The 25,909-nt window shown below is 42.2% G+C and overlaps 2 protein-coding genes and 1 pseudogene across 3 annotated transcripts in view; 2 read left to right on the top strand and 1 right to left on the bottom strand.

Moving 5' to 3' along the window:
* ACACA (acetyl-CoA carboxylase alpha) overlaps nt 1-25,909 on the top strand; it is a 309,514-nt gene that overhangs the window by 9,635 nt on the left and 273,970 nt on the right. The window lies entirely within an intron of this gene.
* On the bottom strand, nt 5,182-25,438 carry CUNH17orf78 (chromosome unknown C17orf78 homolog). The gene is made up of 7 exons (XM_012445442.2): nt 25,267-25,438; nt 22,744-22,830; nt 20,944-21,189; nt 11,062-11,187; nt 8,859-8,983; nt 7,963-8,094; nt 5,182-6,105 (listed from the first exon to the last, which is right to left on the bottom strand). The coding sequence occupies exons 1-7, from the start codon at nt 25,322-25,324 to the stop codon at nt 6,028-6,030; spliced, it is 852 nt and encodes a 283-aa protein (XP_012300865.2). The 5' UTR covers nt 25,325-25,438; the 3' UTR covers nt 5,182-6,027.
* LOC105712446 (mitogen-activated protein kinase 6-like) lies at nt 13,354-15,453 on the top strand (annotated as a pseudogene).

Below are 25,909 nucleotides of genomic sequence, written 5' to 3'. Positions count from 1 at the left end.
CCAGCCTGGCAAACATGGTGAAACCCTGTCTCTACTAAAAATACAAAAATCAGTTGGTATGATGGCACATGCCTGTTTCACATGGTGAAACCCCCATCTCTACTAAAAATACAAAAATTAAACAGATGTGGAGTTGGGCACCTGTAATCCCAGCTACTCTGGAGGCTGAGGAAAAAGAATCGCTTGAACCCAGGAGGCAGAGGTTGCAGTAAGCTGAGATTGTGCCTCTGCACTTCAGCCTGGGTGACAAAGAGTGAAACTCCATCTCAAAAATAATAATAATAATAAATAACATAAAATAACAAAAGTAAAAATACAAAAATTAGCTGGTTGTGGTGGCACGTGCCTGTAATCCCAGCTACTCAGGAGACTGAGGAAGGAGAATCACTTGAATCCAGGAGGCAGAGGTTGCGGTGAGCCGAGATTGCACCATTGCACTCCAGCCTGGGCGACAAGAGTAAAACTCTGTCTCAAAAAAAAAAAAAAAAGTAATTTAAAAAAAGAAAGAAAGAAAAATAGGGAAAGGTTATGAGCAAGCAAGAGAAAACTTAATGGCAAATAAATACTTGCAAAGCTGCTCAACCACACTATTAAATATAGAAAAGTACACTATTAAATATGGAAATGTACAGCAATAACATTACTTCACAGACATTAGATTGGCAAACATTTTTAAATTCTAGATTTCAAAGTTAGAGAAAAAATGGAATAATGGTTACTGTCTTTATTGCATGGTACTGTACTTGGTACAACCACATTAGAGAGCCATATTCAATCTAGCAATGTTGAGGATATATGTAAACTACAGCCTATTAATTCTACTCTTTGGCGTGTCTTCGACATAAACACGTCCAAGAATACTCACTGTAGAAGAAATGAACTGCTATCTGATATAATCACATGTATAATTTATCAGTCTTCAAATTCAGTGTCTTTTCTGCAGAATATTTGATTCTTCAAGAGGGCAATAAGGACTTTATCCTATAGCCTACACTGTTTATTCTTCTTTTCCAGTACATCAGGGAGCAAAAAAGTCCTGAGTTAATCCTTAGGGAGTCTTCTGGGCATCATCTTTTTCTGCAGAGACCGTGACACTAAGCCTGTAAACGTATCATTCTCTATCCTATTTTAAAATTTAGTGAATAGGATGACATTTGACTGTTGTAAGTAACTTTTTTCCCCTTGGAGCAGGAGAACAGGATTCACATTTGTTATGATTTGCTCATCTATTTTACATTTTTTTATTCATGCCCACTGCCTTTTTTCAGAGGATGCAGTTAGCAATTTCAGCCGCTGGATGGTGCAAATTGGCAAGAGTCCAGTGAAAGTTCCTGAACCCAAGGTGCACCTGTTGCTGCACTACACCAAGTGAAGGAGGGTGGGGTAGGGGAAAGACTTTCTGGATCTGAAATTTCAGTATAAACATGGATCCAGGCTCACTAGAGATTCAGATTAAGGGAAATTTTTAGAATTTGATCACTGACAAGTCGGGTCATTGAATAAGGAAAGACGAAAGAAAAGTGTAATAATGAAGAGGAAGAAAAAAAGGAACAAATAATGAAATATGAGAGAAAATAAGTCTAAAGAGTTGAATTCAAGTGTTAGTAACATAGTATGACCCTTTACTGGTCTGCATTCCGTGGTAACTAATAGCAACTTCAATGTAAAAATAAAGCTTTCTGGGCTAGGCGTGGTGGCTCACGCCTGTAATCCCAGCACTTTGGGAGGCCGAGGTGAGTGGATCATGAGGTCAAGAGATCGAGACCATCCTGGTCAACATGGTGAAACCCCGTCTCTACTAAAAATACAAAAAATTAGCTGGGCACAGTGGCGCATGCCTGTAATCCCAGCTACTCAGGAGGCTGAGGCAGGAGAATTGCCTGAACCCAGGAGGCGGAGGTTGCGGTGAGCCGAGATCGTGCCATTGCACTCCAGCCTGGGTAACAAGAGCGAAACTCCATCTCAAAATAAATAAATAAATAAATAAAGCTTTCTTCATTCTCTTCAAAAAAGTCAGTTATGCTACCCTTAGCTTATCCATTTGGTGGTATGACATTATCAACAAATATTTTTAGTATCTACTATGACCATGGTGCTTTGTTGATACAAAGTAATACAGAGATATAGAAATTAACACAGATACTGGGCTTCAAGCAGAAGAACCAGTAAGTATATATAAGAAGATTAGTAATTCAAGGCAGCCTGAGGGCCATTGTGTCAACTCAGAAAATGGAATACTTTTTAATTGAAGTGTTTTTGAATGTGCCTTCTTTGCCCTAAGCAACTACCTATCTTAATCTTTGGGCCTATCAAAAAGTATTGGGGTGACATTGACCCTTTAAAAAGATGGAACAGCTTCTAGTTGCCTCTAAAACTTGAAAATAAACACAACTTCTGGAAATGTAGTAGTAATATATTAGCCAAGAAGAAGAGATAGAGTTTTTTATTTATTTTTTGTTTGTTTGTTTTTGAGATGGAGTCTCATTTTGTCGCCCAGGCTGGAGTGCAGTAGCGTGATCTCGGCTCACTGCAACCTCCGCCTCCTGGGTTCAAGCAATTCTCCTGCCTCAGCCTCCTGAGTAGCTGGGATTACAGGCACCTGTCACCACACCTGACTACTTTTTTGTATTTTTAGTAGAGATGGGGTTTCACCATGTTGACCAGGCTGGTCTCAAACTCCTGACTCAAGTGATCCACCCGCCTCAGCCTCCCAAAGCGCTTGGATTACAGGCGTGAGCCACCATGCCTAGCCAACAGATGTAGTAGCCACTGATTCCATATTAACCAGTGTTAATGATTATCTCTGGGAAGAGAGATTAGGTATTACTTTTATTCTTTATACCTTTGAGAATTTTCTAAAAATTTTTATAATGAGAATGTACGTTAATAATTATAAAAACAAAGTGTAGTAGCTTAATAAGAAAGAACTTGCAATAGAAACAGTGAATAAGTCTCTGCGCAATGGCTCACATCTGTAATCCCAGCACTTTGGGAGGCCAAGGTGGGTGGATCACTTGAGGTCAGGAGTTCGAGACCAGCCTGACCAACATGGTGAAACCCTGTCTCTACTAAAAATACAAAAATTAGCCAGGCGGTGGTGGCACATACCTGTAATCCCAGCTACTCAGGAGGCTGAGGCAGGAGAATTGCTCAAACTCAGGAGGCAGCGGTTGCAGTAAACTGAGATCACACCAGTGCCCTACAGCCTGGGCGACAGTGCGAAACTCCATCTCAGAAAAAAGAAGCAGCGAATAATTTTACATGAATAATTGGCACTTCCACAGAAACAGTGTTTTATCAAGTTGTGTATAACTTGGTATATAATGGTGACACTAGAAATGGTGCCCAACTCTGAAGTGATGTGCAGATTTAAGTCCACATCCCAAAGCCCACACAGGAGTTCTTTCTCCTCTGCCATCTCTCTCATCTCCGTTTTTAAAGATCTTCACTTGCAAGGGAATATGGGACTTGAAGTTTTTAACTGATTAGGGAGTCAGAAAATCCTCAGAGGGGTCTTGCTTTGTCAGGGGAAACAAATTGTCCCCAAAGCAAAATAATTTTGATTCTGTCTGTTAATTTCTATAAAGTCACTACAAATGTTACCCAAATTGCACTTTTTTTTTTTCTCTGTCACCCAGGCTGGAGTGCAGTGGTACAATCTCAGGTTAAGCAATTCTCATGCCTCACTCTCTGGAGTAGCTGGGATTACAGGCGCCCACCACCATGCCTGGCTAATTTTTGTATTTTTAGTAGAGACAGCATTTCACCATGTTGTCCAGGCTGGTCTCTTAACTCCTGGCCTCAAGCCATCTACCTGCCTCAGCCTCCCAAAGTGCTTGGATTACAGGCTTGAGCCACCCTGCCCAGCCTCCAATTACACTCTTGCAGAAGAGTTGATGAGTGCCGACTTGCCATAGGTTTTATCTCCTGGGAAATCTCACGTTTCAGGATTAAGGGACATTCAGTGGTGGATGAGGCTGGGAAGGGTGAGGATGCATGTAGGCATTAGTTTTGGACCAAGAGCTTCTAAGTATATAATGCTTTTAATCATCCTCACCAGTGGTCTTGGGAAAGAGCAGGCATTTTTTTTTCTTCCTATTTTATGGTCAAACTAAGTCATAAATGGCAAAATAAACTTGAGGCAACACTGTAGATCAGAGGCAGGATGCAAATAATATACTCATCCATTCAAATGCCAACCTCAGTGCTCTTTCCTCTCTATCATATTTTCAATGAAAATTTAGAGGTTCTTTTATTTTTTTGAGATAGAGTTTTGCTTTTGTTGCCCAGGCTGGAGTGCAATGGTGTGATCTCTGCTCACTGCAACCTCTGCCTCTTGGGTTCAAGGAATTCTCCTGCTTCAGCCTCCCCAGTAGCTGAGATTACAGGCACCCTCCACCATTCCCAGCTAATTTTTGTATTTTTAGTAGAGACAAGGTTTCACCATCTTGGCCAGGCTGGTCTCGAACTCCTGACCTCAGATGATCTACCCACCTTGGCCTCCCAAAGTGCTGGGATTACATGCATGAGCCACCACTCTTGGCCCAGGGGTTCTTTAGGGACTCTTGAAATGTGTCCTCATTATCCATGCTTTTTATCTGTTCTGTCTCTTCCAGGCTGAACTTGAATTTTTTTTTTTTTTTTTTTTTTTTGAGATGGAGTCTTACTCTGACACCAGACTGGAGTGCAGTGGCACAATCTTGGCTCACTGCAACCTCTGCCTCCCGGTTCAAGTGATTCTTCTGCCTCAGCCTCCTGAGTAGCTGGGATTACAGGCATGCGCCACCACACCCAGCTAATTTTTGTATTTCTTAGTAGAGACGGGGTTTCACCATGTTGGTCAGGATGGTCTCGATCTCTTCACCTCGTGATCCACCCGCCTTGGCTTCCCAAAGTGCTGGGATTACAGGCATGAGCCACCGCGCCCGGCCTGAACTTGAATACTAAATCAAGCCTTAGGGTGAGATTTTCTCCCGTTGGTATTGTTTTGATAATCACTTTTTGGATAGCACTTGAAGTGAAAGAAAGAAGGATACAGTTTATATATGTTTTTTTTTTTTTAACCAGAGAACTAAGAAAACAGAATTACTTTGAAACAGATATATTTCACCAAAATGAAATGAAATGGTTTCAGACTCAGGAAAAGAAGCAGGGCCTCACCCTGTCTTATCCCTCCTGACATTTCCTTTTTCATCTGAACATTCATTCAAGATCAGCTGGTTCCACTTTCTCACCAAACTCTTACTGAAGCAGGTTAGATTTGACTCATAACTATGCTCCTGTGAGAAACAGCATCATCATAGTTATTTTGCTCTGGAACCCTTGTCCAAAAGGTATGCAGCTCTCTATTAAAGTATGATATAATGTCAGAGCCATTTTGTAATTTTTTAGATTCCTAAAGCCATCTTTAGGAATTCTGGATGGTCAGAAGACTTCACTTGGCTACTGATGGTCTGTAGTCCCTGAACCCCTTGGGGATAACTTATGAGGAAGACTTTTGGAATGTGCAGGGTCAAGTTCCTTTCAGCAGTGTGTTGATAGGTACCTGTAGTGGCAGAAACTATAAAATCTTATAAACGTCAACCAGGGAGAGCAGGAGTCCCACTGTAAGCTAGCTGAGAGCCAGTGAGCGTGAAGGCAGCTAAGATAACAGAGGAGTTGGAAGCTGTGTCACACCAACAGCTGCCTTGTTCCTCAGAGGCTGTGTTTGAGTCTTCTGTCAAAGAGAGCAATAAGGTTCATTCATAGTGCTTGTAAGGAAGGCTTTTTGTTCTCATTTGAGGGGATGGAAAGATATCCATTTGATGGCTGTATGAAGTGAATTACAGAAGGTTGTGGCTCACACAGGGGCATAAGGGTAACTCTGCTAAGCCCAAGCCCATGCTCTCCCTTCATTAACCAGGGAGTGCTGTTTGATTGCAGTGTCCCTGCTGAAGATATGAGTGTAAAATTGGCAAGAATCTGCCCATATTAATGGGAGAAGACTGTGTAGTATCATTCATTCAATGTGTGAGACAGCAGAACTTTTCAGAAGTATGTCTGGTGGATAACAGTGATCCCTGCAGCTTTCTTTGGGTTTGATGAGTTGGCAGCATCTTGTCCAACCTAGAGATTGAAAGGAAATATGAAAGTTAAAAGAGGATGTGAGTGTACAGTTCTTCATGTGCCAAGAAAAGGGCTGGCTAAGTACAAAACACCATGTCATTCCAAGTGCACTTCATGTTGCCTCTTTGTTAATCGGTAATTACCCTGAGAAAGTATGTATCAAGGTGCACATAGGTATGAAAACCTATAATTGCTTGGATCCTATAATCCACTAGCAAAGTAATTAAAAGATCTGGATCATTGTTCTGTTTCTACAAGCTGTATAACCATGAGAAGTCACATAACCTCTTCAAACTTCAACTTAAGTATAAGTAAAATGTAGATACTTGCCCTGGCTACTTTCCAGGATTTCTGTGAGGCTCAAATGAGATAATGTTTATAAAATTGTTATCTTAGTACTATTTTTATTCCTTTATCATTTAGTAGCCTATTGTGTTCATAGACGTTTAATCATGGTTGTGGCTATGTGGTTATCCCCCCTAATTCTAATTCTGAATTTGTAGTTCTCTTTAGGCCTATTTCTTCCAATGTTGAGGAGAAATGATAATGTTCTTTTTTTTTTTTTTGATACAGGGTCTCACTCTCTTCTCCAGGCTTGAGTGCAGTGGCTCAATCCTAGCTCACTGTAGCCTTCAACTCCTGAGCCCAAGTGATCCTCCCACCTCAGCCTCCCAAGAAGCCTGGACTACAGGCATGTGCCACTAGCTGGCTATATATATATATATATATATATATATATATATTTTTTTTTTTTTTTTTAATAGAGACAGTGTCTTGCTATGTTGCCTGGGCTGGTCTCAAACTCCTGGACTCTAGCAAGCCTCCTACCTCTGCCTCCCAAAGCACTATGATTGCAGGCATGATGAACCAGGTCTGGCTTTAAAAGTCTTAAAAGTAAGATTCTTGACTCCAATCTAAATAATCTGATTCAGTTTATATGGGGCCCAGAGGTATATGTATTCAATAAGCACCCTATTGTGTTATGGCTGGACTGATGTTAGGAAAACAGTAGTATAAAATCCTACCTATTTTCTGACATAAAAAAAAATTACCCACATTTGCTTATAACTGAAGCAGCTCCCTGTTCCCAGCACATTAAAAAAATATATTTTTTCACGGTCCTCTTAAGGATGAATTTAGCATTTATATATTAACTCCATTTTCTTTTTCTTTTCTTTTCTTTTTTTTTTTTTAAGACAGAGTCTCACTCTGTTGACCAGGCTGGAGTGCAGTGGTGCGACCTCGGCTCACTGCAACCTTCGCTTCCCATGTTCAAGCGATTCTCCTGCCTCAGCCTCCTGAGTAGCTGGGATTACAGGCACATGCACCACATTTAGCTAATTTTTGTAATTTTAGTAGAGGCAGGGTTTCACCATGTTGGCCAGGCTGGTCTCCAACTCCTGACCTCAAGTAATCCACCTACCTTGGCTTCCCAAAGTGCTAGGATTACAGGCTTGAGCCACCGCACCTGGCCTTTACCCCACTTTCTTTTTATTTATTTTTATTTAAAAAAAAATTTTTTAAGAGACGGGGTCTTGCTATGTTGCCCAGGCTGGAGTGCAGTGGCTATTCACAGGCGCGATCCCACTACTGATCAGCATGGGAGTTTTGACCTGCTCCGTTTCTGACCTGGGCTGGTTCACCCCTCCTTAGGCAACCTGGTGGTCCCCCGCTCCCGGGAGGTCACTATATTGATGCTGAATTTAGTGCAGACACCCTATCGGCATAGCGCACTACAGCCCAGAACTCCTGGGCTCAAGGGATCCTCTCACCTCAGCCTCCCAAGTAGCTGGGACTACAGGCACGTGCCACTGCGCCCGGGTACCCCACTTTCTTTAAGCAAATGACATAAACCACACGGAGAATACTTTCCTTCTGTGGCTGAGAGTCATGCTTGGATTCAGCTGTCACAGGTGGCTGGCCTTGCTTCCTTTCCCATCTCCACAACCACTGGCATTGGCACAGCTCCCTAGCTCGTAGGCATTGACGCTGAAGGGAGAAAATGACTGATATTAATATTAAGTGGCTGGTAGTATTTGGTTTTCTTCCAAACCCCATGTTGGGCAACTTAAAGAAAGTCATCTCTTCTAAATAAAATATTCAGTCCTATTGGACCTATCCTTCCTAGAAAATGTCTAATTACAGCAGAGGAAAGGAAGTTGCATTTAGCGAACACTTCTGTGCCAGGCACCTTTCACACAGGATCTCAATCTTCATCACTACTATGAGAGGCAAATATCATGAGACTTATTTTACACATGAGGCCACTGAGGTTAGAAAAGTCAAACAAGGCCGGGCGTGGTGGCTCATGCCTGTAATCCCAGCACTTTAGGAGGCCAAGGCAGGCGGATCACGAGGCCAGGAGTTCCAGACCAGCCTGGCCAACATAGTGAAACCCTGTCTCTACTAAAAATACAAAAATTAGCCAGGTGTGGTGGCACATGCCTGTAGTCCCAGCTACTTGGGAGGTTGAGGCGGAGAATTGCTTTAACCTGGGAGGTGGAGGTTGCAATGAGCTGAGACCACACCACTGCACTCCAGCCTGGTGACAGAGTGAGACTGTGTCTCAAAAAGAAAAAAAAAAAAAGAGGAAGAATCAAACAACTTTCCCAAACCACTCAGCTAGTGAGTGTGAGTGGCAGATCTATCCCAATGCCAAAGTCTATGCTTTTCTCATTATGCCAAGCTGCCTCTGTAACAAAAGAAAGTCTTTATAGATCAAATTCAAGGATTCAACACATCAGCAAACTTACAGGGCATGGGACTTCAAAAATTATAAATACTATAATGGCGATTCCACTGAGCAACAGGGTGACAGCAATCAGAATTTTGACCACAATACTCCATTTCTTTCTCTTCTCTAGGTTCTCATCTGTGTCTAAAGGAGAGAAGGGAGTGGAAGAGGGAGAGAAGAGAATTTGAGAGAGGGAAGAGATTGAACCTTTGACTTGAAGTTCTTCTGGCTCACAAGAATAATAGAGGCCCAGCCTGACCCAGAGGCAGAGGCTGAATTTCCAATTCAAACTCGGGGTTGGAGGGGATAGGGGTGAGCTGAGCATCATGGACTCTGCTCTAACCTCTTTTGCAGCCTCTTCCCAATGAGTCACCTTCCCTGGAATTGGAGATTTTCCATAATCGCATAGGGCTGATTCTTACACTGTTCTCAGGAAGAAAAATCTTGGGTACACAAGGAGTTCTAAATGTCTTTCACTGTCAGCTTTATCAGGGCTCCTACCATTTTGCTCTGACACATTTTATGGGATTAGAAAATTGCCTTTCCTGTGTTTCCCTTGGCTTTTATGGGGTATAAGAGGAAGAAATGTAAATTGGCACTGCTTCTGGGTCAGAAGCTCAATCTGGCAGCAAATGGCTAATAGGCATTTTTTTCTCACTCTGTCACTCAGGCTGGCATGCAGTGGCACAACCTTGGCTCACTGCAGCCTCAATCTCCCAGGCTCAAACCATCCTCCCACCTCAGCCTCTTGAGTAGCTGGTAGCACATGCGCATACCACTATGCCCGGCTAATTTTTGAAAATTTTTGTACAGACAGAGTCTCATTGTATTTCCCACTGAGCTTGAACTTCTGGCCTCAAGTGATCCTACAGCCTTGGCCTCTCAAAGTGCTGGGATTACAGGTGTGAGCCACGTCACCCAGCCCTTATATGCATCTTGTTATAACTAATATCATATTTTTTTCCTCTGGTAGAAACTAGGATATAACCCAAATTGGAATCTTATAGAATTTGAGTCTTGGCCAATTTAAGGCGGACTGTTGCTAAAAAAAAACAGTGAAGCAGGCTGTGTGCGGTGGCTCATGCCTGTAATCCCGCACTTTGGGAGGCTGAGGTGGGCAGATCACTGGAGGTCAGGAGTCTTAGACCAGACTGGCCAACATGGTGAAACCCGTCTCTACTAAAAATACAAAAATTAACCAGGCATGATGGTGCATGAGAATCTCTTTGCATAGTTCGCAAGTTAAAAAAAGAAAAAGAAAAGGAAAAAAAAAAAACAGTGAGGATGAAAATATGCTCTTGGGGCTGGCCACGGTTGGTAGGTAATGTCTGTAATCCCAGCACTTTGGGAGGCTGAGGTGGGAGGATCGCTTGAGCCCAGGAATCTGAGACCAGCTTGGGCAATATGGCAAGACCCTGTCTCTAAAACAGTTTTAAAATTAGCCAAACACGGTGGCACGCACCTGTAGTTCCAGCTACTCAGGAGGTTGAGGTGGGAGGATCACTTGAGCCCCAGAGGTCGAGGCTGCAGTGAGCCATGTTTGCACCACTGCACTCCAGTCTGTGTAACACAGCAAGACCTTTTCTCACAAAAAGAGAGAGAGAAGGAAAGAAAGAAAGAGAAAGAGAGAAAGAAAGAAAAGAAAGAAGGAAGGAAAGAAAGAAAAGAAAGAGAAAGAGCAAAGCACTTGGTTGGTGTCATCACTCTTATAATTGCTTAGTGTTTAAATATAGTCCTTCTCTACGGACAGTGGCTAGAATTACCTACTACAGGAATACTGTTTTTTCTGTCCCTAATTCTGGCTACAGGGTGAGCTCATTTGCGTGGAGATAAATGATCATTGATGGTGTAAAATTACAAACATTTCTGAGACCTTCTTTATAGAGAAGCTATTTTTTTCTTTTCTTTTTTTTTTTTTTTAAAAGATGGGGTTTCACCATGATGGCCAGGGTGGTCTTGAATTCCTGACCTCAGGTGATCCACCCACCTTGGCCTCCCAAAGTGCTAGGATTACAGGTGTGAGCCACCGCGCCCGGCGAGAAGCTATTTTTTTTCTATAAGAAATTGAATGACTTTTCAATGTACATTCAGTAACTTCTCAATCTTAAGAAAAATATCAGTAGACTCAGACTAACGTTAGAGCTAAAAATGTTTCTTTTTCTGTTCTTGTTTTACTTCTACTTATTTTGTACTTTGTCATTTCAAAGCTAGAAAATTATTACCAGTACTTGTAGTTTTCTCTCCTTCTTTATTCCCAGGAGTTATGGAAGGGGTAGTGGTGGAAAAAGTCTCTGATGAAGCCCTCATCACTGGATAGACTTTACATTGTGAGATCCCTGGTAAAAAAGCTACAAAACAAAATAGAAAAGATGAAATGACAATTTTAGGAGAAAACTTTATCCTCCCTTTGATTTTACCTGATCAAACTCTACCCAGCTGATAGTAAACTTCTAATTGTGGTTCTATTAACCTTTCTGTCCATAGGTTTAGGGTGTGGGCACAATATTATGCCAAGAGTAAATGAGGATAGAGATACTAATAAGAGATATGGATTAAATCCCCATAGGACTTTTGACTATCATAGGATCAGAGTGAAGGAGTGGACCATATCTTGTTTGCCTATCATTCTCTAGGTCATAATAATAATAAAGATGGAAGGTGGAAAAACTATTGAAGGTTTCCTTCTTTAAAAAGAGATGGCTCCAAAGTCCAAGGAAGAACATGAAATATCACAATTAGCCTTCATGACTTCTGCAAGTGTGTCTAGTAGAATCTAAGTCAACTACTCTGAGAGGGGACTGGGGAAAGCAGGAGGAGCTGGAAGAAGGAAAAGCCACCCAGCTTCATGCACTCCTTGATTGCATTCATTCAGCTTTTTTTTTTTTAAGACAGGGTCTCCTTCTGTCACCCAGGTTGGAGTGCAGTGGCATGATCTCGGCTCACTGCAACCTCCGCCTCCCGGGTTCAAGTGATTCTCATGCCTTAGCCTCCCACGTAACTGGGAATACAGGTGTGCTCCACCACGCCCGGCTAATTTTTGTATTTTTTGGTAAAGATGAGGTTTCACCATGTTGGCCAGGCTTTCTCAAACTCCTGACCTCAAGTGATCCACCTACCTCGGCCTTCCAAAGTGCTGGGATTACAGGTATGAGCCACTGTGCCTGGCCTGGCTTTGCTTTCAAAGGATCTCTGGGGCTACTGTGTTGGGAATGGGCTAGGGGTGGGCAAGGGTAGAAGTAGGGTAACTTGTTAGGAGGCCGTTGCAAAAGTCCAGTAGATGATGTGATTCACACCAGCAGTGGAAATGATGGGAGGTCGAAGGAGTCTAGCTGGAGTCTGGAAATAACCTCACTTGTCTCTGGAATTGACCTAATCCAATTCAGATAGTGTGGTTCCTGTTCCATTTTTAGTAGTCTCATGTCATTACTTATTAAATTAAGGTCTGTAAGTTCTACTTGACTTTGCTAAATTACTCTTCCATGTCTTAAGTCCATGGGAAAATGATACTTCTTTGGCTCAGAGGCCAGTGGCCATAATAGACACTGTACATGAAATTATAGGGAAAGAAGTAATCCCTGATTCCAGTTTAATCAGGAAGACAGTGTTGGCAGAGATTGGCAGAGACAGACACAAAGTCAACATGTTCAAAAGGAAAAACAAGACCATTTCAGCATAGTGCTAGTCAGTTCTTTGAAGTGATCATTTATCTGTTTTAGATAAAAATAAACAAATCTCGGATGCCGGCCGGGCAAAGTCTCCAGTGGCATAGCGCTCAGCGCTCACCTGACTTGTCTCAGAGCCCTGAAGTCCGCCCAAGTTTTGAGTCTAGCCATGAATGAGGTTGTATCAGAGTAAGATGGAGGGTAGCTTTGATTGTGATTGTGGTGAGCTGGAGCCACCTGATCACTAACAAAAGACATTTGTTAACCAACAGCCTCCAGGGCTTCCTGTTGAAATACATAGCAACAAAGGAAGAAAAGAAGCAAAATGGAAATAGTGCTTACCAGCACCTTAGAACGATGCGCTCAGGACCAGTCCAACACTGAATGTATCTGCACTATGAGGAGAATGTTCATAGAAGCCTATTGTGTGCATATTTATTCACATTATTGTTAAATGTTAAATCATTTAGCACAGTAATCTGAGTGCATAGTATGTCATTTCATTTCATTTGAGTTTCTTGAGTGTTTTCTTTAAATGTCTGCAGAGTTGCTGCCCCTTTCTTGAACCATGAGTACTGCAATCTTTTTAATTCTCAATATGAGTAGAGCTTTTTGAGCTTTAAATCTAAGGGGAACTCAACAGGCCTGTTTGGCATATGCAATGAACATCAAGAAACCATCTTGCTGTGGAAGCATAATTATTTTTCTTCTCCTTTTTGAAAGATCTTTCCTTTTGATGCCAGTTTTCTTCCTTGTTTTCACAAGTTCAACAATTCGAAAGGAAAAGGCAATAGTAAGGGTTTCAAACTGGCAGAGAAATTTGAAAGTCTCATGAACATTCATGGTTTTGATCTGGGTTCTAGGTATATGGACTTAAAACCATTAAGTTGTAGAGGCAATGGCTTGGTTTTTTTCTGCTGTAGACAATGACTGTGACAAAAGAATAGCCATCAAGAAAATTGTACTTACCAATCCTCAGAGTGGCAAACATGCTGTACGTGAAATCAAAATTATTAGAAGACTTGATCATGATAACATTGTGAAAGTGTTTAAAATTCTTGGTCCCAGTGGAAGCCAATTAACAGACAATGTGGGCTCTCTTACGGAGCTGAACACTGTTTACATTGTTCAGGAGTACATGGAGACAGACTTGGCTAATGTGCTGGAGCAGGGCAATTTACTGGAAGAGCACGCCAGGCTTTTCATGTATCATCTGCTACAGGGACTCAAGTATATTCATTCTGCAAATGTACTGCACAGAGATCTCAAACCAGCTAATCTTTTTATTAATACTGAAGACTTGGTGCTGAAGATAGGTGACTTTGGTCTTGCACGGATCATGGATCCTCATTATTCCCATAAGGGTTATCTTTCTGAAGGATTGGTTACTAAATGGTGCAGATCTTCATGTCTTTTACTTTCTCCTAATAATTACATGAAAGCCATTGACATGTGGGCAGCAGGCTGCATCTTTGCTGAAATGCTGACTGGTAAAACCCTTTTTGCAGGTGCACATGAACTTGAACAGATGCAGCTGATTTTAGAATCTATTCCTGTTGTACATGAGAAAGATAGTCAGGAGCTTCTCAGTGTAATTCCAGTTTACATTAGAAATGACATGACTGAGCCACACAAACCTTTAACTCAGCTGCTTCCAGGAATTAGTAGAGAAGCACTGGATTTCCTGGAACAAATTTTGACATTTAGCCCCATGGATTGGTTAACAGCAGAAGCAGCGCTCTCCCATCCTTCATGAGCATATATTCTTTTCCAATGAATGAACCAATTTCAAGCCATCCTTTTCATATTGAAGTTGAAGTTGATGATATTTTGCTTATGGATGAAACTCACAGTCATATTTATAACTGGGAAAGGTACCATGATTGTCAGTTTTCAGAGCATGATTGGCCTATACATAACAACTTTGATATTGATGAAGTTCAGCTTGATCCAAGAGCTCTGTCTAATGTCACTGATGAAGAGGAAGTACAAGTTGATCCCCAAAAATCGGGAAAAGTATCTGGAAGATCCTGCTTTTGATTCCAATTACTCTACTGAGCCTTGTTGGCAGTACCCAGATAATCATGAAAACAAATACTGTGATCTGGAGTGTAGCCATACTTGTAACTACAAAACTAGGTCATCATCATATTTAGATAACTTAGTTTGGAGAGAGAGTGAAGTTAACCATTACTATGAACCCAAGCTTATTATAGATCTTTACAGCTGGAAAGAACAAAGCAAAGAAAAATCTGATAAGAAACGCAAATCAAAATGTGAAAGGAATGGATTGGTTAAAGCCCAGATAGCACTAGAGGAAGCACCACAGCAACTGGCTGGAAAAGGGAAAAGAATCAGGGATTTGATTTTGATTCCTTTATTGCAGGAACTATTCAACTTAGTTCCCAACATGAGCCTACTGATGTTGTTGATAAATTAAATGACTTGAATAGCTCAGTGTCCCAACTAGAGTTGAAAAGTTTGATATCAAAGTCAGTAAGCCAAGAAAAACAGGAAAAAGAAATGGTAAATTTGGCTCAATTGGAAGACTTATACCAATCTTCTTGGGACAGTTTGTGAGTGGTGGGGAGGACTGTTTTTCATAAATCAGTTTTGTGAGGTAAGGAAGGATGAACAACTTGAGAAGGAAAACACTTACACTAGTTACCTGGACAAATTCTTTAGCAGGAAAGAAGATACTGAAATGCTAGAAATGGAGCCCATAGAGGATGGGAAGCTTGGGGAGAGAGGAAATGAGGAAGGATTTCTGAACAACAGTGGGGAGTTCCTCTTTAACAAGCAGCTTGAGTCCATAGGCATCCCGCAGTTTCACAGTCCAGTTGGGTCACCACTCAAGTCAATACAGGCCACCTTAACACCTTCTGCTATGAAATCTTCCCCTCAAATTCCTCACAAAACATACAGCAGCATTCTGAAACATCTGAACTAAAACACTCAGCAAACATTTATCTTTGTATTCTTCATGAAATGTGTTTTGTCTTTTTTTATTACTAGTGTTTAAGTCATTTTTTACTTGAATCAGATGGTGTCATTTAGTAAGGATTTTATTAGTTCTTGGTTTTTAAAATCCAGACCTTCTTTTTCTACTTGTCAGATAGTTTTCATTTTAACTGGCATGTCATTTGCACACAAAAATAAAGACTAGAGCAAGGCCGGGCATGGTGACTCACGCCTGTAATCCAAGCACTTTGGAGGCCAAGGTGGGTGGATCACCTGAGGTCGGGAGTTCAAGACCAGCCTGACCAACATGGTGAAACCCCGTCTTAAAAAAATAAATAAATAAAAATAAAAATAAGACTAGAGCAAAATAATGCAGTGCAGGAGGAGACAAAAGCAATGCACTAAGACAAGTAAAGAACATTCTCTCATAGAACAATGATCTGTTTTACAGGAAACAAATCTTGCCTTGAAATTTACACAGTGAGACTGTACATAATTGCATGAAAATATCTATTTTTTCCTAAGACATTTTTCATTCATGAGTATTTTCAAGTTTTTCATACTGTACACATTTCTTAAAACACATGATACCAGTAGCAACTGAAAATGAATGCTGAATTTGGTACACATGTTATCTACCTCAAGGTAACAAAAGTATGTGGCAAAACATATACCATCCATAGTGCTTCACAATATGCACTTCTATTTAGCCAGTGTTTATTGTAGTAAACTATTTTTTTTTTTTTTTTTTTTTGAGACGGAGTCTTGCTCTGTTGCCAGGCTAGAGTGCAGTGACACGGTCTTGGCTCACTGCAACCTCCGCCTCCTGGGTTCAAGCAATTCTCCTGCCTCAGCCTCCTGAGTAGCTGGGATTACAGGCACGCACCACCATGCCCAGCTAATTTTTTGTATTTTTAGTAGAGACAGGGTTTCACCATGTTGACCAGGATGGTCTCGATCTCTTGACCTCATGATCCACCCGCCTCAGCCTCCCAAAGTGCTGGGATTACAGGCGTGAGCCACCGCGCCCGGCTTGTTTTGTTTCTTTTATCTGTAAGATGATAATAGTAAAATAATACTTGTCTACCTATTTCAGGGGTGTTGTGAAGATCAGAAACAAATAAAAGTGAGAAAGCACGTGTGAAAACACTTTGCAAACTGAATGATATTATGATTGAAAGAGGAGGATAAAGATGACCTAATGAGTCATCTTTCTCCACCAGAAGGAAATTTTGAAGTATTGATAATAGTGGTCTTTTCCTTGTCCAAATTTCATAAATAATAACACATAGTCGCCATTGGCCATTTGCTACATTCCATGTTGACCCATATGTTCTGATGACCATTTGTGTTGCAGAACATTCTCATCCTTACAGTTTCAAATTTCTATTTTACTTGAGGACATTTTCATGAACTGTCTTCTGACTGTTTCCAAGACATCCTCCTATGCAGACTGGTCTCATCCATGCTGTGGTAACTTCAGAGGGCATCTCTTTTATAACCTTACAAGTTTGACCATTTACCTAATTTTTATTTCTACCCTGTTTGAGGTCTGTCACATCCTGGTACTCAGTGGAGATTTAATTTCAGAATAGGAAGTTTCAAACTTGTAGAAAGGATTATATTTCAAAAGTTCACTCATAAATTGGTTGTTTTGGGTCAAGTGAGGTGGCTCACACCTGTAATCCCAGCACTTTGGGAGGCCAAGGAGGGCATATCATTTGAGGGAGGAGCTTGAGACCAGCCTGGCCAACATGGCAAAACCCCACCTCTACTAAACATACAAAAAATTAGCCGGGCATGGTGTTGCAGGCCTGTAATCCCAGCTACTCAGGAGGCTGAGGCACCAGAATTGCTTGAACCTGGGAGTCAGAAGTTGCAGTGAGCTGAGGTTGCACCACTGTACTCCAGCCTGGGCGACAAAGAGAGACTCAGTCTTAAATAAATAAATAAATAGATTTGTTTGGGATTCATTCTTATGGTTTCATAAAAATGTGTGTCATGAATTATGACCAAACTAAACTACAAATATCAGTTTGATCTTTGCATGGCTCAAATAGTACAGAGTATTAGATTAAATTTTAGATGTGGGAACCAACTGCTATGTTATGAAGGAAGGAGCACGTTTCTTTTTCTCTAGGAGGCTAACCAAAGGCAAAGTTTCGAATTAGGTCAGGTTGATCTTTGGCATCTCTCCTCCCCCTTAACCTCTCAGTTTTCCTTGTCCCAATTTCTAAGAGCTAATGTCCTTAATTGCCCCAAGTCCCACAATGCCTAGCTCTATATTCATTCCATCCTGAGTGTTTCAAACTTCAAAATGACTTAAGTCCAGTATTCCTCATCACAGCTGCTGTGGACAGCAGGGTGTCACATGTTAAGAGGGAAACAATTTGATTGAATTAATTTGCATTAATGTTGAAAGCTCAAAACCCTGCCAGAGGCTTTTGAGTTTGTTTTTTGTTTGTTTGTTTGTTTTGAGACTCAGTCTGGCTCTGTCTCCCAGACTGGAATGCAGTGGTGTGATCTCGGCTCACTACAACCTCCTCCTCCAGGGTTCAAGGGATTTTCCTGCCTCAGCCTCCCGAGTAGCTGGGACTACAGGTGTGTGCCTCCATGCCTGTCTAGTTTTTGCATTTTTAGTAGAAATGGGGTTTCGCCATGTTGGCCAGGCTGGTCTTGAACTTATGACCTTGTGATCCACCCACCTCGGCCTCCCAAAGTGCTGGGATTACAGGAGTGAGCCACTGCACCAGGCACTTTAGAGTTTTTCAGAGTTTTTCAGGTTGGTTGCAGTGGCTCACGCCTCTAATTGCAGCACTTTGAGAGGCCAAGGTGGGTGGATCACCTGAGGTCAGGAGTTCGAGACCAGCCTGGCCAACGTGGTGAAACCTCATCTCTACTAAAAATACAAAAAAAAAAAAAAATTAGCTGGCAAAGGTGGTGGGTGCCTGTAATCCCAGCTACTCGGGAGGCTGAGACAGGAAAATTGCTTGAACCCGGGAGGTGGAACTCCATCTCAAAAAAAAAAAAAAGTTTTTCTTCACATAATTTTTCAATGTGGAATTTTAGAAAGTATCATAAAGTGAGTGAAATATTCAGGTCATATTAGCATATATAATTTACTGTACCTGGGTCACATCCTGAGAGCCTATCCACTTATTTCCCAGCTTTAGTCTAGTTTTTAAAGTTTTTTTCCCATTATTCTGCTTGTGAGTCCCCAGTTTCTCTAAAAGTGTCAAGTTTTATTTTTCCAATAATGTAGCAATAGCATCTAGGGGATTGCCAGTTTATATAAAGAGGAACTGCCTACACCAATCTATTGATCAGAAACTATATGACAAAATGAATGAGTGAGAGAAGGAAAGAAAGGCAGAAGCAGAGAAACTTGAGGTTGAGGTTAAGAACCACTGCCCAGCAGCTGTGGGGGAATAAGCATTCTCACACCGTGTCGATAGGTATGCACAATGGAACCAAACTCTAGAGAGGGTAATTAAGCAACAACTATCAAATCTTTGATGCAGCAATCCTGCTCCTTGGAATTTATCTTATTGATAAATTGCAGGTACACAAAAAGAATATATATAGATTCAGGTGAAACCCCGTCTCTACTAATACAAAAAATTAGCTGGGCACAGTGGCGCGTGCCTGTAATCCCAGCTACTCAGGAGGCTGAGGCAGGAGAATTGCCTGAACCCAGGAAGCGGAGATTGCGGTGAGCCGAGATCGCGCCATTGCGCTCCAGCCTGGGTATCAAGAGCGAAACTCCGTCTCAAAAAAAAAAAAAAAAAAAAAAAAAAAAAAAAAAAAAGAATATATATAGATTCTGAATGCTAGGGAAAGAGGGTGAAAGAATTTATTAAAAGAAAAGAGGAAAACGGGTACGGTGGCTCACGCCTGTAATCCCAGCACTTTGGGAGGCCAAGGTGGGCGGATCACCTGACATCAGAAGTTAAAACCAGCCTGACCAACATGGAGAAACCCCATCTCTACTAAAAGTACAAAATTAGCCGTGCATGGTGGCACATGCCTATAATCCCAGCTACACAGGAGGCTGAGGCAGAATTGCTTGAACCAGGGAGGTGGATGTTGCAGTGAGCTGAGATCAAGCCATTGCACTCCAGCCTTGGCAACAAGAAACTCTGTCTCAAAAAAAAAAAAAAAAGAAAAAGAATAAAATAATAATATATACGGTCATTGTTTGCAGCACTGTTTGTATTTCCAAAAGATTGCAAACAACCAAAATATATATCAATAGGGGACAGAATATAGAAGACACATACTGTGGAATAATGTACAACTGTTAAAAAGAGTGAGGCAAATTATGGGACACATATATACATATTGAAATGGAACAACCTATAAGACATATTATTAAATGGAAAAGCAAGCGGTGTGGCCAGGCGCAGTGGCTAACACTTGTAATCCTAGCACCTTGGGAGGCTGAGGCGGGCAAATTACTTGAGGTCAGGAGTTCAACACTAGCCTGGCCAACATGGTGAAACCCTGTCTCTACTAAAAATACAAAAATTCACTGGGTGTGGTGGCAGGCACCCGTAATCCCAGCTAATTAAGCTGAGACAGGAGAATCACGTGAACCTGGGAGGAGGAGGTTGCAGTGAGATGAGATCACACCACTGCACTTCAGCCTGGGTGACAGAGTGAGACTCTGTCTCCAAAGGGGGAAAGAAAAAACAGGAAAAAGCAAGGGGCAGAACGATGTATATGGTATGCTATCATTTATGTTTTTAAAATATGTACATTCATACATTCTTAGAGTTTCTCTGGAAGGAAATGTAATAAGTTGATAATAGTGGTTCCATCAGGGACAGAGAACTGGAGAACTGAGAGACCAGAGTAGGAGAGGGACTTACTTTTCACTACAAATCTGTACTGTTTGAATATTTTACTTTGTGCATTAAAATGAAATTAAAAAAAAAAACTAGCCAGGCACGGTGGCTCACGCCTGTAATCCCAGCAGTTTGGGAGGTCAAGGCAGGCAGATCACTTGAGGTCAGGAGATCGAGACCAGCCTGGCCAACGTGGTGAAACTTTGTCTCTACTAAAAATACAAATTAGCCGGCCATGGTGGCAGACACCTGTAATCCTAGCTACTTGGGAGGCTGAGGCAGGAGAATCACTTGAACCTGGGAGGCAGAGGTTGCAGTGAGCTGAGATCATGCCAATGCACTCCAGCCTGGGTGACAGAAGGAGACTCCATTTCAAAGAAAAAGAAAAAAAAGAAATTTTGAAAAACTGTCAAGAGAAGACCCATCAGAAATGGCGATCACATGAAAATCACAGCGTATCAGGGCTAGAAGGGATCTTAGAGACTATAAAACTGACTCTCAGAGAGCACATAGATTTGCCCAAGGGGAGGATAATTCAATTTCCATGTAGCTCTTTCTGCTACTGAACTCCAGCTGCCTTCAAGGATGTCAACTAAAAGTTAGTGCCTGCCCCCTTCCTCTTTTCCAATCTCACCTTTGCCTGTTAGAAGAGATCCAGTCTGAAACGTGGTTGTGGGGATTAGGTGACAGCTTGAGGAGGCAGAGCTGTTTCTGTGGGGAGCGGCAATGATTCTCAGGTTCTTCAGAATATGCTTGACCTTTGGCCTTCTCTCCAGATATACAAGGTTGACTTTTACTTTGCTGTCAGAGCCAAGGCACTGCAGGGTAGCTACAGTCCGATTTTGGGTGAATGTTGGCCCTTTGGTTTCTGTGTGAGTTTCTGGAAGGAGAAGAACCAGACAGAGAAATGAAGCTGGTTTTGTTTTTTGTTTGGTTGGCTTTTTGAGACAGGGCCTCACTCTGTCACCCAAGCTGGAGTGCAGTGGTGTGACCGTGGCTGACTCCAGCCTCACACTCCCTCAATCTCCAAGTAATCCTCCCACTTCAGCCTCTTAAGTAGCTGGGACTACAGGTTTATGCCACTGTACTTGGCTAATTTTTTAATTTTTTAAAAAGACAGGGTCTTGCTATGTTGCCCAGGCTGGTCTCGAACTCCTGGGCTCAAGCGATCCTCCCACCTTGGCCTCCCAAGTGCTGGGATTACACATGTGAGCCAGGGCACCTGACCTTGAAGCTTTTGCTCTTGTTGCCCAGGCTGGAGTGCAGTGGCACGATCTCAGCTAACTGCAACCTCTGCCTCCCAGGTTCAAGTCATTCTCCTGCCTCAGCCCCTCCCAAATAGCTGGGGTTACAGGCTTGTGCCACTACACCCAGCAAATTTTTGTATTTTTAGTAGAGATGGGGTTTCACCATGTTGGTCAGGCTAGTCTCAAACTCCTGACCTCAAGTGATCCACCTGCCTCAGCCTCCCAAAGTGCTGGGATTATAGGCATGAGCCACTGTGCCCAGCCGAAGCTGGTTCTTAATCTGAACAGTGCCAAGCTAACCCACTTCCATTCATGACTCCTGTTAAATTCCACTGCTGTACTTTCTCCTCCTTTTAATTAACCTCTTCTTCAGTGTATGTTCTTTTTTTTTTTTTTAAGATGGGGTTTCACCATGATGGCCAGGCTGGTCTTGAAATCCTGACCTCAGGTGATCCACCCACCTTGGCCTCCCAAAGTGCTAGGATTACAGGCGTGAGCCACTGTGCCCAGCCTCAGTGTATGTTCATAGTACTAATATGCAAGTCCTGCCTTTCTTCCTGCCATGGTTTCCATGAAGCTTGGTGACAGCAGTAAATTTAGCACAGAGAAATGCTCATAGATTTTCTTTAATGCAGAGAGGGATAGGTGCTGCCTCCTTTTCTTTATCTCCATCTGTTTGAGTAATATAGGCATGCCTTAGGTAATAACAGTTAATTTAAAGATTGGTTTCCAAAAAACCTCTTGGGAGGATACATATCCTTAAAATAGGATATTTGAGATATGGGCTAGGAAGCGGGAAGACGAGACATCTTTTTTTTTTTTTTTTTTGAGACAGAATTTCGCTCTTGTTACCCAGGCTGGAGTGCAATGGCACGATCTCCGCTCACCGCAACCTCCGCCTCCTGGGTTCAGGCAATTCTCCTGCCTCAGCCTCCTGAGTAGCTGGGACTACAGGCATGTGCCACCATGCCCAGCTAATTTTTTTTTTGTATTTTTAGTAGAGACGGGGTTTCACCATGTTGACCAGGATGGTCTCGATCTCTTGACCACGTGATCCACCCACCTCGGCCTCCCAAAGTGCTGGGATTACAGGCGTGAGCCACCGCGCCCAGCTGATGAGACATCTTTTAAAGGTAAAAATTTTTTGGAATGGCAATATCATTTTCCCAAAAGGACCCATTCCGTACCTTGCATTTGCAATTCTTTGATGCTTCTCACGTCCTTTGGGAAGAGCCCAGCCAGCTGTTCCACTTGGCAACTGCTATCTCTGAGGTCTGGGGGAGAGCAGCGGGGGAGGAGGGGAACCGGGGGAGGGTTGGGGAAAGTCAGAATTTACTGGTACTTACTTTTTAGAATTCTGGGCAATGGAGGAGAAGATATGAAAGAATGCAGTTCTTGCTCATAAAACTTGCAACTTGGGAGATCAAATACTCTCTAAAAAGACTTTATTTATTTATATTTTATAGAGACGGAGTTTCACTGTGTTAGGCAGAATAGTCTCGATCTCCTGACCTCGTGATCTGCCCGCCTAGGCCTCCCAAAGTGCGGGATTACAGGCGTGAGCCACCAAGCGCTGTCTATTTATTTATTTTTGAGATGGAGTCTCGCTCTGTAGCCCAGGCTAGAATGCAGTGGTGTGATCTAGGCTCACTGCAACCTCCACCTCCTGGATCCCGGTTAAAACGGTTCTCCTACCTCAGCCTCCCAAGTAGCTGAGATTACAGGTACGAGCCACCATGCCCAGCTAATTTTTGTATTTTTTAGTAGAGACGGGGTTTCACCATATTGGCCAGTCTGGTCTTGAACTCCTGACCTCGTGATCCACCTGCCTCAGTCTCCCAAAGTGCTGGGATTACAGGCATGAGCCACCGCACCTGGCTATTTATTTATTTTTTGAGACAGAGTCTCACTCTGTCACCCAGGGTGGAGTGCAGTGACGCGATCTTTGCTCATTGCAACCTCTTCCCCTTGGGTTCAAGCAATTCTCCTGCCTCAGTCTCCTGAGTAGCTGGGATTATGGGCATGCACCACCACGCCCAACTAATTTTTGTATTGTTAGTAGAGATGGGGTTTCACCATGTTGGCCAGGCTGGTCTCAAACTCCTAACAGGTGATCCACCCACCTCGGCCTCCCAAAGTGCTAGGATTACAGGCATGAGCCACCAGGCCTGGTCCTCAAAAAAGTCTTTAGAATACATAGTCGAATACATACAAAGTAGTTGTTGACCTAGTATAAAGAACACCAAGTACCAGCCGGGCACAGTGGCTCACGCCTGTAATCCCAGCATTTTGGGAGGCCAAGGCAGTTGGATCATGAGGTCAGGAGTTCAAGATGGTGAAACCCCATTTCTACTAAAAACTACAAAAATTAGCCCGGCGTGGTGGCCAGTGGCAGGCACCTGTAATCCCAGCTACTTGGGAGGCTGAGACAGAAGGTTTGTGTGAACCAGGGAGGTGGAGGTTGCTGTGAGCAGAGATAGTGCCATTGCACTCCAACCCGGGCGACAGTGTGAGACTCTGTTTAAAAAAAAAAAAAAAGAATACTGAGTACCAATCTATTACCCTTAGGAGAAAGAAAGGTGAAATAGAGTTAAGAAAACTTAGTAAGTTAATGAAAGACCAACCAAACCATTCCCTTAAACACTGCTTATTTTCTCTTCTCCCTCCTATTCTATCTGCTTTCTTGTATTAAATAAAACTTTTGGAGATTTATATTGTCTGACCTTGGACAAGGATTCTCTATAGGTTTCCACAGAAGCATAGGTCTTAGTTATTTATGCTTTTTGTCACATAATTCACAGGGTTGTGACATTTTTATAATTTGTTAAATTTGTTATTGCTGTACCTTGTGCCATTGGCCTTAATTCTAATTAGCTAATTTATTTTTATTTTTTTTTTTTAGACAGAGTCTCACTGTGTTACTTAGGCTGGAGTGCAGTGGTATGATCTCAGCCCACTGCAACCTCCACCTCCCAGGTTCAAGTGATTCTTGTGCCTCAGCCACCTGAGTAGCAAGGATTACAGGTACATGCCACCAGGCCTGGCTAATTTTTGTATTTTTAGTAGAGATGGGGTTTCCCCATGTTGGCCAGGCTGGTCTCAAACTCCTGGCCTCAAGTGATCTACCAGTCTCAGCCTCCCAAAGTGCTGGGATTACAGGCATGAGCCTTGTATTATCAAGGCCCAGCCTTGGTTAGCTAATTTTAGAGATGAAATGTTTATGAAACTTTGAAAAATCATATTTTAAATAAGCAGTTACCAAAGAGCAGCAAATGATGCCATTCCACCCCCATATCACCCTTTCCCTCAGCTCTCTCCACCCAAGAACATCATCATCTAGCTATTTATATGTACCACCTTTAAAAAAAAGGGTAATATCTTATGAACAGTTATGAATTTGGGAATCTTAGGTGATAACAATACTGTAACTCTAAAGAAAGCCATCCAACAGTGAAAAGACTTTTAATTACATGAACAAGACATAAGACTGCATCACATTCTCTGCAGAGCTCTCATCATGAAACAGATAGCTATCTCTCTGGAATGAATAAGTTGTAGTGCTTCTTAGAGGAGAGTGGATACGTGGGATTACCTCTGGAAAGTATTGCTTGCTGGATATTAGCTAATCTCTATCTGGTGGAAGAGACCCCTAAACACTTTCTAGGCTTCTCTCTGTATTCTCCAGGAGATTACGTCAGAGAATTACTTACCTTTCTTGTTGGCATCATAGTATGCAATGATTAGGCTGAAGACCAAGATGGTATCCATGTTAGCTTGAGCACATGCTCATTGCAGACAGACCACTGCTAATCTGTCACAGCCCCTGATAGCCCTGATTCTAGTTGCTTTCACCACAATTGGAACGAAGTTTGACCCTGAGAGACTCTGATTTCACCCTAATTGTTTTACCCTATTTCCTGAAGACCCAGGAATATAGCTGATTGGAGAAAGGGCTAATTCTGCTTATTAATGATTTACTCAGAGGTCTTCTTTTTACTTCGCTGCTGGTGCTGATATAGAGAACTGGATTGCTCGAGGTTTCTCAAGCAGGAAGGGCATAAACGCCCATTGATATGCTTTACAAACAAATACTTGCAGATAGACACGTAGACGTTTACTTGCATGCTCACTGACACAGCCACATAGATATATATACTTTCACGAAAAGATGTGCAGATTTCTAGTAAGGAATATAATTTCTAGAATACAGCAGGAAACTAGGACTCGGAATCATAACAGTTGAGTTCTAGTACAGGCCCTGTTATTAGCTATATCACCTTGGGAAAATTACTGACTTCTTGGGATCTAAATGTTCTCCTCTGTAAATTGAGAATCCTTAACCATATGATCTCT

Source organism: Aotus nancymaae, unplaced genomic scaffold (assembly GCF_030222135.1).
Source record: "Aotus nancymaae isolate 86718 unplaced genomic scaffold, 86718_ANA_hifiasm-v0.15.2.pri h1tg000018l, whole genome shotgun sequence".
NCBI classification, from domain to species: Eukaryota; Metazoa; Chordata; class Mammalia; order Primates; family Aotidae; genus Aotus; species Aotus nancymaae.
The sequence above is the reverse complement of the archived record's forward strand: the minus strand, read 5'-3'. Positions and strand labels throughout refer to the sequence as shown.